Source organism: Hevea brasiliensis, chromosome 4 (genome assembly GCF_030052815.1).
Source record: "Hevea brasiliensis isolate MT/VB/25A 57/8 chromosome 4, ASM3005281v1, whole genome shotgun sequence".
Classification (NCBI taxonomy): domain Eukaryota; kingdom Viridiplantae; phylum Streptophyta; class Magnoliopsida; order Malpighiales; family Euphorbiaceae; genus Hevea; species Hevea brasiliensis.
The window spans coordinates 5692182-5709432 of NC_079496.1; the positions used below are offsets into that span (position 1 = coordinate 5692182).

At 35.4% G+C, this 17251-nt stretch overlaps 3 protein-coding genes and 1 non-coding gene across 4 annotated transcripts; 1 reads left to right on the plus strand and 3 right to left on the minus strand.

Annotated features, from left to right (window-relative positions):
- Nucleotides 1–584: 584 nt before the first annotated feature.
- LOC110661331 (WAT1-related protein At5g07050) lies at nucleotides 585–2800 on the plus strand. The gene is made up of 8 exons (XM_021819918.2): nucleotides 585–798; nucleotides 1033–1289; nucleotides 1375–1437; nucleotides 1511–1627; nucleotides 1708–1942; nucleotides 2066–2224; nucleotides 2306–2457; nucleotides 2528–2800. The coding sequence occupies exons 2-8, from the start codon at nucleotides 1084–1086 to the stop codon at nucleotides 2703–2705; spliced, it is 1110 nt and encodes a 369-aa protein (XP_021675610.2). The 5' UTR covers nucleotides 585–798; nucleotides 1033–1083; the 3' UTR covers nucleotides 2706–2800.
- Nucleotides 2801–2891: 91 nt separating this feature from the next.
- LOC110661330 (transcription factor bHLH104) lies at nucleotides 2892–5399 on the minus strand. Its single transcript, XM_021819917.2, has 5 exons — nucleotides 5206–5399; nucleotides 4737–4805; nucleotides 4069–4146; nucleotides 3610–3772; nucleotides 2892–3401 (listed from the first exon to the last, which is right to left on the minus strand). The coding sequence occupies exons 1-5, from the start codon at nucleotides 5304–5306 to the stop codon at nucleotides 3156–3158; spliced, it is 657 nt and encodes a 218-aa protein (XP_021675609.1). The 5' UTR covers nucleotides 5307–5399; the 3' UTR covers nucleotides 2892–3155.
- A 1416-nt stretch (nucleotides 5400–6815) lies between these two features.
- Nucleotides 6816–9372, minus strand: LOC110661329 (electron transfer flavoprotein subunit beta, mitochondrial). Its single transcript, XM_021819916.2, has 5 exons — nucleotides 9177–9372; nucleotides 8802–9086; nucleotides 8620–8700; nucleotides 7647–7741; nucleotides 6816–7188 (listed from the first exon to the last, which is right to left on the minus strand). Exons 1-5 carry the CDS (start codon nucleotides 9243–9245, stop codon nucleotides 6963–6965), a joined length of 756 nt encoding a protein of 251 aa, XP_021675608.1. The 5' UTR covers nucleotides 9246–9372; the 3' UTR covers nucleotides 6816–6962.
- A 2496-nt stretch (nucleotides 9373–11868) lies between these two features.
- Nucleotides 11869–11975, minus strand: LOC131179730 (small nucleolar RNA R71). Its single transcript, XR_009148617.1, has one exon. It is a non-coding gene; the product is annotated as a small nucleolar RNA R71 (small nucleolar RNA).
- Nucleotides 11976–17251: the final 5276 nt, after the last annotated feature.

Genomic DNA, 17251 nt, shown 5'->3' on the forward strand with positions numbered 1-17251 from the left:
TTATAATAAATAAAAATAAATATAAAATATTATAAATATAATAATTATATTGTTCATTTATATGTATATTTAAAAAATAATTACATTTTAAATGTTGTATAATAAATTAATAATTATAAATAAATAATATAGTATATATTTTTATTAATTAATTATTTTAATAGTTAAACATATAATGTGGATATATTCCTTATAATTTGTCATCAACTACAACTAGTGCATTCAACTGTCAAATCAAACAAATACTTAATATCCATTTATCATATAAAAAAAATATTATTAGATTAATAACTAGAAATATTTTTTTTTGTTAGAAATATTTTTTTGGTACATAAAAGTCTGGATCTATGTTCTCAACTTCCCATTTTTTTCTTCTTTCAAGTTCTCCACTTCTGAAAAAAAAAAAAAAAAAAAAGTTCTCCACGTTTCTTAACACAGTGGTTCATCGTGCCATGCCTGCGTTAGTTTGTTACATAAGTGAGCTGTTAGTGCGTTAGTTTGTTACATAAGTGAGCTGTTAGTGCGTTAGTTTGTTACATAAGTGATATCTTTTCGTTGTTAATATAGATATCTGAATTGTAGTTTTTTTTTTTTCTTTTTTTTGATAGGAAGATATCTAAATTTGAGTTGTGATTCATTCACTGAAGATTAATCGAATTCAAATTCATCTTCTCTAATTTCTCTCGCTGAATCTCCTCTCTTTATGCTCTCTGTCCCTGTTTCTTCTCATCTTTGTCTTCTGCATGGCACAGATCTTAATTAACAGTCCATTAATGGCTGCGGGATAATTCTTGACAGGTCTTCTCTGTTTCATTAAACACAGATGTTTAGTTAATGGCATTCACAGAATATTATAATATTGATTTAGTGAGTGATTAAGCAACCATTTAAGAGAATATTTTCTTCTTTTTCTTTCATATCTGCACAAACATCAAAGTCATTCTAAGGGAATTTGATTTAGAACATGATACTGACAGCAACATGCCACAAGAATCAAAACCCAACTCATCCTTCTTCTATATCAATACACAGATTGTGCTCTTTTCTCCAATGTGAAGAAGGGAAAAAGAAACGTTAACGTTAATGGCATTGATGGCATTCACATTTGGGGACCTTTACAGGAGGTTCAAGCCACACCTGCTCATGGTTCTTGCTCAGATTGGCTATACTTTTCTCTACTTCATCACTGAAGCTTCCTTCGAACATGGGATGAATCCTTATGTCTACGTAACTTATCGACACATTGTCGCCGGCCTAGTGATGCTCCCTTTTGCCTATTTTCTTGAAAGGTATAATAATTAATGCAATTTATATGAAATTGCTGATGTTGTGTTTAGTGTTCACCTCTTTCCTTCTGTTTTGTTTCTCCTGCAGAAAACAGCGTCCAAAGCTGACGATAGCTCTTTTTGTGGAGATATTCATCCTCTCTCTCCTGGGGTAATTAACGACACACACGCATTCACCTGGATAACTAAGAAGAGTAAGTTTACAGTGTGTTCAATGATGACAGGGTGGGTTTGACTCTCAACATGTATTTTGCAAGCTTGAGATGCACCTCTCCAACTTTTGTTGCATCAATGGTTAACACCATAGCGTCCTTGACCTTCACAATCGCAGTTGCATTAAGGTTAATTAATATCAATACTTCTAAATTGTGGAATATACATATACATTCAACTACAGTTAATTAATGTATTATGCGTGCAGGTTGGAAGGTCTTGATCTTGGAAATCCTCGTGGAAAAGCAAAAGTTCTTGGGACCTTGGTTTCCTTGGCTGGTGTAATGACTATGACATTTTATAAAGGTCCTATCGTAGAAAATCTTTGGCATCCTCTAATTCATATTCATCGAAAGGCTAGTAGCAACCATGAGAGCTGGTTGAAGGGTTCGATACTTGCTGTTGCAAGCTGCATTTTTTGGTCTATGTGGTATATTATGCAGGTTTAACTCTAGACTGCACTCATAACTTTCATCTTAATTATCAGAATCTGCTCCAAGTAACTAAGCAGATTAAAACGAATGTTTATGCTGATATATATGTTGCTAATTTTTATTAAAATTCAGGCATTCACCCTGAAAAGGTATCCTGCTCAACTGTCGCTGACCACATGGATGAGCTTCGTTGGGGCTGCACAATCAGCTTTCTTTACACTGATTGTGGAACGTAGAAAAGCAGCTTGGTTAATCGGATACAATATTGATTTCTGGTCCACTGTTTATGGTGTAAGTAGGGATTAACCAGTGTTTTTATGTTGGATTCTTGACAATATTAATTCCTAATCTTAACTGAATAATAAATGGCAGGCAGTGGTGGTCTCTGGTTTAATAGTTTTCATTCAGCTGTGGTGCACAGACGTAAAAGGACCAGTTTTTGTTACCATGTTCAATCCCATTTCAACAATATTAGTAGCAATTTTCGCATACTTTGTTCTTGGTGAAAAACTGTACCTGGGCAGGTAATTTAAAATTAGAATCACTAAATACACTTACAAGCTCATGAAGTACTAAAATGTTCAAAATGTGCAGTATACTGGGGGCTGCTGTTGTAATCATCGGCTTATACTTGCTGTTGTGGGGCAAAGAAGATCAACAGAGTCACAGCAAATCACAAGATCAATCTTATTCCAGCTATAATGAGCAAAAGGAGACCAAGATACAGAGAGTTGCTTCACTTGAGAGTAAAATACCTGCAAGCGAACCTTGAGGTCCAAATCATTTCTTAGACAAAAGGATCAATATTCAATACCATGTACATCCTTTCGAAATATAAAAATATAATTCACAACTAGTTAACATCAATTCCAGATGGCTGCATTCAAAGATCTGCCACATAAGAGATGTCAGCTTGAAAAAGTCCATATTCTAGGAATGTGTACTTCAAGATCAACCATCAACAGCAGATATTAAATGAATCATTTCAGAAAAAAACTGCCGTCTAACCACATTTCTTGTCAATTCCCAAAAATGCATTAGCCGCTAGTTAAATGTCAAAATCAGTTGGCGGAAAAAAAGAGTTATATTTACAATTGAACTTGACAAAAATTGTAAGACAAATCTAGAACAAAACATCTAATTTTTGACATTAATAACTGGAAAAGAGAAGAGAGAGAGAGAGAGAGAGAGAGAGAGAAGAAAAAAAAAAGAATTAAAGAAATCATGCAGCAGGGGGCCAGTGCTCATGGTCAAGGGATGTATCACGAGCAGCTAGAGGTAATTGCCACATTGGCATCAGACCATAGCTCGGAAAAACAGCCATCTTGTTCACTCCAGCATGATAGGCTGCTGGATGCGCTGGCATGAATCCAGAAGATGGAACAGCCATAACCTTCAATTGTTGCTCCATCCTTTCTTTATGTGCCTTCAGTGTGAGTTTCTCTTCACGAAGCTCATTCTTCTCAGCCTGTTGCAAGGCCAAAAAACTTCAAAAGATAGTACTCATAACAATAACCTTATCCATGGTAAGTACCCTGAAGCATCAACCAACTTGAACAAAATAATACTAAATCACAGTCTAATCGGTATCAGTTTATCATATTTTTGTACAGCAAAGAAACTGCTTTAAAAAAAAAAGGTGCCACTACACTTCAATATGCTTTGGAAATGACTACCTTTAGACTTTTTATTTCTTCCAGTAGCTTTTCATTAGTTTCTTTGAGCTCCTGAGCTTCAGTTTTCAATCGAGTTAGAATTCTAATAGCATCATCAAGTATTGCAGCTTTGTCAGTTCTAGCAGGTCTCCCAGGCTCCAAAACAGAGCTCAGATCCTGGAACCTGCATTCATGATAAATCCATCCTGTCAAAATACACCCATTAACTTATTTCTATAATGAAATGGCAAAAATGAGGTCAAAGCTCCCATTGTAGCAGCACATTGGTAGCATCACTTTCAACAAATTTATGAACATAATTACATAAAATTACTTTTACCTTACTAAAACACTCTAGATTTCTGTATGAATTACGTTTTTTATATTAGTTGCATTCATTTGTATACTTTAGCTAAAAATGCCTTATTCAAAAGCAAAACAAGCGATGATATAAATAATCAGATCCAACAAGAAGCATGCCTGTCATTTAACTTCTCCCTCCTCAACTTCTCACGGCAAGCTTTGGTCACTGGCTTGCTGCAAGAATCACTGCATCCCCTGTATATTATTAACAGAGAAATTATCATGAAACCTCATCACAGAATGACGTTAAAAGAACATTTCATTACTAGCAGAGAAAAACTAGGTCATTTGCTAACTAAAACCCAAATATAAATGGGCAGCATCACATATTTTTAACTTTATCATTCCCAAGATTATCTGCAGCAATATTACTGGATGAAAACACCAAAATTTATAAAAAAAGAAAAAAGGCTCTACTGGATTTAAAAGAAAAGATGTGAAAAACTATAGATTGGCACTGCAACTAGTGACTGCATTTTTTTCCCTTTTCTTTTGAGAAACTAGGAAAAAAGTTTTAACAAGTCTTATTTGCCAAAATTTCAAAAGTGTGATTCAGTTATGAGACAATCTTTTAAAAGTTTATTGCCAAACACAGCACATAACAATAGACATCAGAAACTGCAAGGAGCCTTGTGATTCATCATGTCATGTACCCAGACATAATCCAACAAAACAGGATGCGAAGTTCTCAAATTAAAATAAAGAATTAACAGCCTAATGTGTTCCATAAAAATATTCGTACCACTAAATCATGCAATTAGGGATATGCAAATGCAAAATGATACCTCTTTCGTGAGCATTGTTTTTCTTGCGATGCAGCACCACCAGATGAAAAAGCAATATCCAGACCAACACTGCAAACATCAGCGAATCAGATCAAATAAAAAAACAAAATCATAATCACCCAGCTAACACTGAAAAGCACAATGGACAAAAATGTCATATATCGTTGCTTGCAAGCAGATCATATATCATAAATTTCTAAACTTTTTGATATTTCTGCTCTTTCTTCTTCAATTATGTGAAGTGAAAACCACAATAGAATCCGGTAAAGGAAAATTAATGCACAAAAAACTAGATCGATGGATTAATTTACATGCAACAAAAATCAATGATAAATGAAATCGTATAAGTAAATCCATGATTAAGCTGAAAAAAAAAAAATCCATGATTGAGCTATAAAATAAAGCCCTAAATTGAAAAATAAATATTAAGATTGAAAGCATTTAATAAACGAAAAAATAAATAAAATACCTGTGATTATTAGGCCACAATAAATCAGAAGACGTCGTGGTTTCCTCGATAAAGTTATAATCAAGAAAATCCCAGCAACAATCGCCCTCTAATGAATCCATGTCTTATAGAAGGGATTAGGGATTTGGATTTTTTTCCCCCCTTTTTTTCTGGAAACAATGATGAGAAGAAATTAGTAACGTTTTTTGGAAGTTGAATTTGGGGGGCTGACATACCGTAGAGGCATGGTAAAAGAATGTCCAACAGATTTAGAGCACGTGGAAGGAATCACTCATGATTGGGTTGCGTGCCGCCGCGTCGTTTTTGGAGGACCACAATATACCCCTTACGGATGAGGTGAATTACTGTAATTATATTATTCATCCTTCAATTTCTCTGCCTTTTCATATTAACCCCTTCAAATCAACAAGTTTTGATCTGACATTCTATTTTTACTGTAAATCAGTGAAGCTCTTCTCTTATTGTTAGATGTTAAAATAGAGCTAGATGTAAGTGTCGAAATATCCTGATGGAATCAAATTTTAATAATTAATTAATATATTTTTTAAATTCCTGTGATCGACTTGTGAATAATAATAATAATAAACGTAAAAAGTTAAATAATAATTTTCGTTAGATACTAATTAATATAATTATCAAAAAACAAAAATTATTAACTAATAAATAATCTCAATGTCTATCAACTAAATAGTATTTCACCTGTTGATAGCAACCTTACTCATTTACCGTTTAAAGCTACAGAAGTGGAATAACGAAGTAGTGACTGAGCAGTCGAATGACAAAATCTTAAACATTTCTTGCTGGTTTATATGGAAAGGGAGAAACAGGGCTATCTTTGATCATTTAGATCCTAATCCTTTGATGGCAGCTGGTCTTATAGCAAAATGCATAGCACAATTGCATAAAGTCAGAGAGCCACGGTCCAATTGTTCAAGGAATTTTAATAGGCATATTCTCTCGAATAGTTGGTCCCCTCCATCTAGAGGAACTCTAAAATTCAATTCTGATGCAGCATGAAAAGCGGGATCCCAGGTGGCAGTGATTGCAGTGGTCATGCTAAATTACACAGGAAATATTTTTGATGGGATAGTTAAAAAAGTTCCATGTTCCTCCTCCTTAGCAGCGAGGCAAGAGCAGTGCTGGCAGCTCATAAGTTAGCGGTTAATATGGGAGTGTCATCAGCGATAATGGAATCAGATTCATCAATAGTTATTTCAGCTATTCACCTTCCAATCCAGAAAGTGGACTGGACCATTCAAGCACTGATCCTTTCAATCAGAGCTCTAATTTCTTCCATCAGTCAGGTCTCATTGTCAAAGGTGAAACGGGAGGCAAACAGAGTGGCAAACTGCTTAGCAAAGTTATATATGGAGGATAAACTCCCTTGTAACTGGCTAACTGCTACGCCTTTAGAATTGCATAATCTTTCATTGGCAGATGGCCCTCGGGCCTTTTAATGCAAAGTTGTATTGCGCTTTCAAATTTAAAAATAATAAAAAAAAAAAGATAAAGCTTGGACAACAGCAGAGTACTCTGGCCAAGATATAATAAATAGTTATTTTTTTGTCAATTATGGCAGAAATGATAAAGAGCAAGAGGAAAAGAATCCATTCAACTAATTTCAATTTATTCAGCTTTGCCTCGAAATAAATTATTCTTATTCAGCTGGAAGCATATATACGGTTATTTACTGTTTGGAAACCTTGAAGAATTAGCACATACCATTTCAATGAGAAATTAGTCAAACTACTGAATAATCAAATGACATGAGCCTCATTTTTAAGTTTGTCAATCAATTCATCCACCGAAGAAACAATAACCCCAGCTTTTCTCTTGGGAGGTTCCGTGACTTCAATGACCTCTAAATCAGATTTAATTTCCACATTCAACTCCTGTGGTGTGTACTTTTTGATGACCTTGGATTTTGCCTTCATGATGTTTGGCAGTGTTGCATACCTTGGTTGGTTCAGTCTCAAATCAGTGCTGCATAAGAAGAGTCAGAACTAGAAGCCATCAGAACAAGAGAAGACATCCAGTTGAAACACAAGCCAAAAATTTGGTATTAGTGCACAATATTTTAGTAGCATGCACCCACTGGCATAATCTTTTAGCTTGCTTGATGCAACATAAGCTAGCAAAAAAATCAAACAAAAATACTTTTTTTCAGGTTATATTAACCACTTATTTATCCTGGAAATGTTGTGTATGCTAAGAATTTTTTTAGTACTTTATTTAATAGTTCAAGTAGTTGTATTTATTGGATAATACAATAAGTTCCATGGTGGCATTACAGTTGTAAGAACTATTCACATAATTAGCAGGACATTTTTCACACGCTATAGCAGTCGGCACTTAAGGCTGTATTTTCTGGGATGTGCTCAACCACATCAGCAAGTGAAAAGCAATTGACCATAAAAGAACACAGGGATCAATTAACTTACGTGATTACTGCAGGCAAGTCTAAACACAAAGTCTCAAGACCACCATCCACTTCTCTTTCTACAGTTGCTAGTTGTTTCTCCCTGTCAAGCAAAACCTACTAGATAACAGCAGTGAGTCACTGGAAAAAACTGAACCAGAGAGGGAGGGAGAAACCAAGAAAGAACCCGTGAAAGGGAGAATAGAAGCCCCATATACAACATCAGCCAGTAATAACAGCCGACACTTCTTAAACCTATGATGAGCTCAATTTAACAAGGAAATATTCAAATTTAAAACCAATTGGATCCTTCCACATTGACACCAAAACCTTAAAAAGTGGTTCAAGCCCTAAAATCCCTAATTCTTTTACAATCTAGTTCCACAATATTTTATATAAATGCAATAAAGACAACCAAGATGTTGAAAATTTGCAGTCTTGTTAATAAAGGTAAAGTGATATTTCTTAAGTTTTGACAGCAATTATAATGATCATCCATTTTAAAAAATCAGTAGATCCACTTCAAAATCTCTCTCACCACTAGAGTTTCTTCTCCATCATTGCCTAGTTACAAGCTTCCCTCTGCACTACTTATGCATTACTGATTCTATAAGTATTCGCTTAAAACATTAAGTATTGCCAAATTTACATGTATGCATTAAAGTCATCAAACTTCTTGTTCTCCTTTGATTGTGTTGTAATTGTCCACAATTGACATCATCAGTCTCCTCTAAGAAGAATTTACACTCCGCTAAACATTTTGAAAAGTATGCAAAACCTGCACTATTCTACCTCTACTCTACATCAGCTCTCACAGCAATGCCATAAGGCTCGCAACAAAACAAATCTTAAGGCTCGCACAAGATGCTCAAACAGATAGAAGCACAAAAACCATATCAATGAAACAGATGATAAAAAAAAAAAAAAATGAAATCATAATAGAGGACAATCATATTCGAGTTTGCCAAATAAATGATAGCATATATCTGACTCACCTTAGAAGCAAATGTCCCCTGAGGCCAACCTAGCAACCCTGCCACCATTTGCCCTGTTTGATTGCAATCATCGTCAATGGCCTAAACAAAAAACAATCTATTAGAGAAGAGTTACAAATCCAACACAAAAATTTCAGATTTCTCAAAACCCAAATCATAAAATTAGAGAAATTAAAACGAACCTGTTTCCCCATAATAATCAGCCGGGGTTTCTCCACTTCCACAAGCGCTTTCAAAACCTTAGCCACAGTAAGCGGATACAAAGCTCCTGTAGCTTCCACGTGAATCCCTCTATCAGCGCCCATGGCTAGACCGGTTCGCAGCGTATCAACACACTGCGCCGAACCCATACTCACAGCGACAACCTCGGATGCCAATCCCGCCTCCTTGATCCGGAGAGCCTCTTCCAAAGCAATCTCACAAAATGGGTTCATTGACATCTTAACATTCTGCGTCTCTACTCCGCTCTAAACAAACAAAGAAATAAATTATATATATCTATAAAAAAGTAAGATTGGGTGTTTCTGGAGTTATTAAAGAAGGAGATGGTGATTTACCTTGTCGGGTTTTACTCTGATCTTCACAGCATAATCGACGACTCGCTTCACGGCCACAAGTACCTTCATGGTTGATGTCTGTCGGGTTCGATGTAAGGTGAGGCGGATGAAACGAACAAGCTAGAATAAGTAGAGCTGTAACTTGAAAACTTTGAAAGAGTTACCAGTCCACAACGCAAAATACAAGTGATGTGGCAAAATTTTGTTTAGAAGGAAAAAAATAATAAACACAAATTAGATAAGGGAAGGGCTTAGATGGATGCATCCATCCAATAGACATATTATTTAAAATTACAATATAGTAATTTTTAAATATATATACATTCAAAAATTAAAAAAAAAATCCTAATAGATGGATGTTGTCAAGACCCAATTTATGGGCCGAACCGATACTAGGATTTGGGTCAGTATACGGATCGGCCAGATGTTACACTCATTTCATATAGGTATTTTAGGGTAGTTTTGCATCCATTTTGCCCTTATATTTTAGTATATTTTATGTTTTTAGCTTTATTTTAACTTATTTGTTAAATTTAAATACTTTATATTTGATTTTTGTAATTTTGTTGTTTTTGATAGGTTTTTGTAGCAAATCGAGGATCAATGAGTGCATTAGGAAGTGATTTGAAGAAATTTGGAATTCTTTAAGCATGGAGGAAAGTTGAAGAAATCAAGCCTTAAAAGAGCAAACCAGCCGAAATTTACTTGAAACTTTGCTTAAGATCATGCTTAGGGTAAAGTGGCAGTGCTTAAGGTGCAGCACAAGTCAAGCATGAGCAGAAAAGTCCATTTTACTCTAAGTCTGTCGAGATTTGCTGAAGGTCTGCTTAACCTTAAGCATGCAGCGACTGAAGTCGAAATTTGCTAGCCGCTTAGGGTTAAACCGAACTCTGCTGCATCGCCTAACGTGAAAGATGCTGCTGGCTTAGATAATTTTACACCTCATTTCCTACCCACTCCTTGGCTCTTATTTACTTTTAGGACAACTTTTTGGAACAATATAAATTCATCATTTCCTTATTTTTGCTCAAAGAGGAAGGAGAGGAAAGACAAAAAGGAAAGAAAATTTAATAGAGAGAGAGAGGAGACGCCATTCTCTTTTGGGGAGGAGCTGCTGCACCAGTTTTGGAGCTCCAGAAACCAGAGATTTTGGTTCTTTTACCTAGGTTTTTCTATTTTAGTCCTTTTATCATATTTTTCTTTACTTTTCCTTCAATATTTCTTGTAAATACCATTATGAATGAGTAAACTCTTTAGATTTCAGAGTTGGGAAATATGTTTTAGATTAATTTGTGGATTTGGACTGGGTGTTTCCTTATTTTACATAAATATGAGTTTTGATTCCTTCCTTATGTACTTGATTTACTTGCCTAATATTGGTACCCATTGGGTATTGTATTAATCTTTGATTGAAGGACCGAAAGGTGAAAGTCATTGATAGATAATCAAGGATTGGAACTTAAAAATCACCTAGATTTAGAAATAAACTAGGATTTTAAGAGGAATTAATTATTGGTTACAAAACTTAATGGGTTTTAAAGTAATCAAATAACATACGAAAGTAGGTTTGGTTATTTTAGAACACACTTTGGTTTGCTTGAAAAAGATATCAAAGGAGTTTAGAATCAATTTCCTTCAAACTCTATTTTTTCCCTAAAAATTTGAATGCCCAAGATAAATCCCAATTAATTTATGCATAAACCCCCAACTCTGGAATCACTTTTACCATAATTAGACTTTCATTTAAATTACCCATTGTTAATTTAGTTTAATTGCAAACTAGAATTAGAATTTATTTGTTTGCTCCTTACTCATTTCAATTAGATTAATCAATTTACCTTGCTCATTTACATTTACCATTTATTCATTAATCATTAGCCCAAATAATTGCTTCATTTATAGTTTGGTAATCAAACAGCAAATCCTCGTGGGAACGATACTTGATTCATCACTTTATTACTTGAGATGACCCGTATACTTGCGGATAAGTCACATCAAGTTTTTGGCGCCGTTGCCGGGGATTTGATTTTTTGTTTGATATTGAACAATTGTTTGTTTGGTTAATTTGAGAATTTTATTTTATTTTCTTTTTACCATTTTACTTTGAGAATTTGTTTATTTTGTTTTTTTTCAGGTGCTTTATTTTATGAGAAGGACAAAAAGTGAAGAAATCAATTTATTCTTTGACCCAGAAATAGAAAAGACAGCAAAAGCTTTAAGAGCAGAATCTAAAAGGAGAAAAGCTGAAATTAAAGCTCAACAACAACAAGAAAGAGCACAAGAGCAAGAGGAATTACAAGAAGAAATGGCCAACAACAACAATAACAACCGCTCTGTGAAGGATCATGCCTATCCTAACATTGGAGATTTCATGCCAAGTATCACAAGACCAAGGGTAGAAGCTAATAATTTTGAACTAAAGCCTGCACTCTGTCAGATGGTACAACAATCACAATTTAGAGGAAATCCAAGTGAAAGTCCACATGTGCATCTAGCAAACTTTCTTGAGATCAGCGATATGTTGAAGATAAATGGAGTTTCTGATGATGCAATTCGACTTAGATTATTTCCTTTTTCTCTGAAGGACTGAGCTAGAGAGTGGTTACATTCATTGCCACCGGGTTCTATCACAACATGGGATGAACTTTCTCAAGCATTTTTAGCTCAATATTTTCCACCAAGCAAGACAGCTAAGCTAAGAAATGAGCTGACTTCTTTCAAACCTAGAGATGATGAGAGCTTGTATGAAGCATGGGAGAGGTACAAGGATTTGCAAAGGAGATGTCCACATCATGGGATTCCTAAGTGGATGCTTGTTCAACACTTTTATAGTGGAGTTTCACCAGCTATTAGAAGTACAATTGATGCATCTTCTGGAGGTGATCTTATGGAGAAATCTGAAGATGAAGCTTTTTCTGCTCTTGATAAAATTGCTTATAACAACTACCAATGGAGTTGTGAGAGGAATGAGATCAAGAAACCAGCTGGTATGTTTGAGCTTGATGCCATGAATATGATTAATGCTAAGTTTGATGCTTTGACAAGGAAGATGGACAAGCTAAGCATGAAAGTAGATTCTTCAGCTGGAGGTTCTAGTAATTCAGTAGAAGTTGGAGCTGCAAATGTCAATTTTGCAGCAGTTTTTTCTGCACTTAATCAAGATTTTTCAAGTGAGCAAGTGGATTATGTGGGGAACTACAATCAAAGACCAGGTGGTAACTCATTTTCTGCAACTTATGATCCAGCATGGAGAAACCACCCCAATTTCTCTTGGGGAGGTAGACAGGGGCAAAATCAGAATTTTCAGCAACCTTCTGGATATCAATAAAATCAGAATTTTTAGCAGAATAGAGGTCCTCCTCCTGGAATTTCTAAACCTCAAAATGCATCTGCTCCACCTCTACCACAACAAGCACAACCAGACAAGACGGGTAGGTTAGAAGCTATGATTGAAACTCTACTTGTGAGCCATCAAAGTCAACAAGAAATGATTTCTCAATTAGTATCTAAAGTGGATCAAATGGCAACACACAACAAGATGTTAGAGAATCAAATAGCCCAACAAGCTGCTCTTCAAGTAACAAAGCATTTGGGAAGCTCCCTAGCCAGCCAGAAAATTCAAGAGAGCATTGCAAGGATATTACATTGAGGAGTGGAAAAATATTGGAGAATGGAGATAAAAAAATTGAAGAGAAAATTGAAGAAGAGAAAAACAGAAAAGGAGATGAACAAACTGAAGCTGGAGTTAGAATTGGAGCTGAGAAAGAAAATTCAGTGGAAGAAAAAGGAAGTAAGGAGAAGGAGAGCAAAGAAGAAGAACCTAAATATGTTGCACCTAAAGCCTACATGCCACCTTTACCATTCCCACAAAGGTTTCAGAAAGCGAAATTGGATAAACAATTTGGGAAGTTCTTGGAAGTATTGAAGTCTTTGCATGTGACTATTCCTTTCACTAATGCCTTAGCACAAATGCCTTCATATGCCAAATTTTTGAAGGAGATTTTATCTAACAAGAAGAAATTGGAGGAATTTGAGATTGTAGCTCTCACGGAAGAAAGCAGTGCTATCTTGCAAAATAAGCTTCCACCCATACTGAAAGATCCTGGAAGTTTCTCCATACCATGTCACATTGGGGATATCAGTATAGATAAGGCTTTATGTGATCTTGGAGCCAGTGTTAGTCTGATGCCATTGTCTATCTATGAGAAAGTGAAGATTGGAGAAATGAAGCCTACTACTATCTCACTATAGTTAGCAGATAGGTCTATTAAATTTCCAATTGGGGTAATTGATAATGTTCCTCTGAAAGTTGGAAAATTTTTCATACCAGTAGATTTTGTGGTATTGGAGATGGAGGAGGATGTACACATTCCTATTATTCTTGGTAGACCTTTCCTTGCTACTGCTGGAGCTGTGATTGATGTAAAAAATGGGAGGCTTACATTAGAAGTTGGGGAAGAGAAAGTTGAATTTAATTTGTTTCAAGCAATGAAAAAGAAAGATGATTCAAATTCATGCTTGAGAATTGATGTGATAGATGAAGAGGTCAGAGAAGTGCTTAAAAAGCAACATCCTAAAGATCCCTTAGAAGCTTGTTTGGTTCATAACATCAAAAAAGGGGACGAGATTGAAGAAGCTGCAGAATATGTTACAATTTTGGAAGGAAATCCACCTTTACCTATGGCTGATATTGAAAAGATTGGGGACTTAAAGCAAGATACAACTTCATCATCAAAGCTTGAAAAAAGTGAAGCACCTAAGGTAGAGTTGAAACCTCTTCCAACAAATCTCAGGTATGCTTTTCTAGGTCAAAATTCTACATATCCTGTGATTGTTAGTGCTAAATTGACTGATTGTGAGGTTGAAAAATTATTAAGAGTTCTTAGAAAGCATAGAAGGATAATTGGTTATACCATTGATGATATTAAAGGAATACATCCTTCTATGTGCATGCATAGAATTTTGTTGGAAAATAATCATAAAGCCTCTCGAGAGTCACAGAGGAGATTGAATCCAAATATGAAAGAGGTTGTGAAAAAGGAAATCTTGAAATTGCTTGATGCAGGTATCATTTACCACATTTACGACAAAGAATTGGGTAAGTCCAGTTCATGTTGTACCTAAGAAAGGGGGCATCACAGTAGTGAAAAATGAAAATGATAAACTAATACCTACAAGGACTGTAACTGGATGGAGAATGTGTATAGACTATAGGAAATTGAATAATGCAACTAGAAAGGACCATTTTCCATTACCATTTATAGATTAAATGCTTGAGAGACTAGCTCATCATTCTTATTTTTGCTATTTGGATGGCTATTCAGGATTCTTTTAGATCCCTATTCACCCAGATGATTAGGATAAGACTACCTTCACATGTCCTTATGGTACCTTTGCATATCGAAGGATGCCATTTGGACTATGTAATGCCCCTACTACATTTCAAAGATGTATGATGTCCATATTTTCTGACATGATTGAGGATATTATGGAAGTGTTCATGGATGATTTTTCTGTATATGGTAAATCTTTCGATGAATGCTTATCTAACTTTTTTAAGTTTTTGCAGAGATGTGAAGAGTTCAATTTAGTTTTAAATTGGGAAAAGTGCCATTTTATGGTACAAGAAGGAATTGTTTTGGGACATCTTGTGTCAAACAGGGGTATTTAGGTGGATAAAGCAAAGGTAGAAATTATTGAGAAAATGCCACCCCCAACATCCGTGAAGGGAGTGAGGAGTTTCTTGGGGCATGCTGGATTTTACAGGAGATTCATCAAGGATTTCTCTAAGATTTCTAAGCCTCTTACCAATTTATTGAGTAAAAATGTGGAATTTAATTTTGATACTAATTGTATGAATGATTTTTGCAGGATAAAGGAAGCTTTGATATCTGCTCCTATTATGTAGCCACCCGATTGGTCATTACCTTTTGAGTTAATGTGCGATGCTAGTGATTATGCCATTGGGGCTGTTTTGGGACAAAGGAGAGATAAGAAGGTGTATGCAATATACTATGCAAGTAGGACCTTAGATGATGCTCAAATAAATTACTCTACTACAGAGAAAGAGTTTTTGGCAGTGGTATTTGCAGTAGACAAATTCAGGTCCTATCTTGTGGGGTCTAAGGTAATAGTGTACACGGATCATGCAGCTATCAAGTATCTCCTTCAGAAAAAAGAGGCTAAACCTAGATTGATAAGGTGGGTGCTACTCCTTCAAGAGTTTGACTTGGAAATTAAAGATAAGAAAGGAGTAGAAAGTGTGGTAGCAGATCATCTATCTAGATTGAGGCAACAAGGGGATAATTTGGGAAAAGAACCCCCAATAGATGATTATTTTCCTGATGAACAACTGTTAGTAATCATGAATGCAAAAATCCCTTGGTATGCAGATTTTGTAAACTATCTAGTGTGTGGAATCCTTCCACCTGACCTAACATGGCAGCAGAAGAAGAAATTTCTTTTTGATGTGAAGGATTATGATTGGGAAGAGCCATTTTTGTTTAAGAGATATGGAGATGGGTTGATTAGAAGATGTTTAGCTGATGAGGAGATAGGGAATGTTATTAAAGATTGCCATTCTTCACTTTATGGGGGTCATATGAGTGTGACAAAGACTGCAGAAAAAGTTCTTCAAGCAGGGTTCTTTTGGCCACACATGTATAAGGATGTGAGGAAATTTATAAAAGCATGTGATAGGTGTCAAAGGATGGGTAATATCTCGAAGAGAGATGAAATACCCCTCCAAAATATATTGGAAGTGGAACTATTTGATGTGTGGGGCATTGATTTCATGGACCTTTTCCATCATCCTTGGGACACAAATACAGTTTAGTTGGAGTAGATTATGTGAGCAAATGGGTTGAAGCTATACCATCTCCAACTAATGATGTTAGAGTTGTGATTAAATTCCTTAAAAAGTTCATTTTCACAAGATTTGGAACTCCACGTGCCATTATAAGTGATGGAGGTTCTCATTTTTGCAACCATCAATTTGAAAGATTATTACAAAAATATGGAGTGAAGCATAAGGTTGCAACACCCTACCATCCACAAACTAGTGGTCAAGTGGAGATCTCAAATAGAGAGTTGAAAAGAATTCTTGAGAAAACAGTGAATAGTTCAAGGAAAGATTGGTCACTAAAGTTAGATGATGCTCTTTGGGCCTATAGAATAGCTTTTAAAACTCCTATTGGCACCACCCCATTTAGATTGATTTATGGGAAAGCTTGTCATTTACCTTTGGAGTTAGAGCATAGAGCATATTGGGCTATAAGGACACTGAACTTTGACTTGAAAACTGCAGGAGAAAAAAGAATGTTGCAACTAAATGAACTCGAGGAACTTAGATTGGATGCTTATGAAAATGCAAAGCTTTACAAGGAAAGAACTAAGAGATGGCATGATAAGCATATTAGGAGGAAAGAATTTCAGGAAGGGGATGTTGTTCTTCTATACAACTCTAGGTTAAGGTTATTTCCCGGAAAATTAAAGTCAAGATGGTCAAGGCCCTACACTGTTATAAAGGTATACCCCTATGGAGCTGTTGAGATAGGCAATGAAACCTCAGGGACTTTCAAAGTTAATGGGCAGAGATTAAAGCACTATATTGTTGGAGAACCCACACAAAAGGTTGTAGAGGTTTCACGGCTTGGTTCTCCAACCAGGGATACTTAGGAGATTTGGAGTGGAAGGTCAAGCTTAAGACCTTAAACAAGCGCTTCTTGGGAGGCAACCCAAGCGTATCCTTTTATAGTTTATTAATTTTCCATTTCATTTCATTTTCAGTTTTTACCCTCATTAAACTCAAAAGTGACATTTGTTTATCTTTTGTAGGTCATTCATGAAGATTGGGCAAATTAACATATGTAGCAAAAACAAAGAATTAAAGGGAAGCAAGTATACAGCAAAATTCTGCACTTTATGCAGTACTTGTGAATAGTAACACCTCTAAAATTGTGCTAAATTGCTGATGTTGCAATCTACTTGATAGCACATGTTTAATTTTGTGTCTTATGTAAATTTTGTGAAATGCAACTTAAATGAGGATCAATTTTGATATTTAGGACTGATGT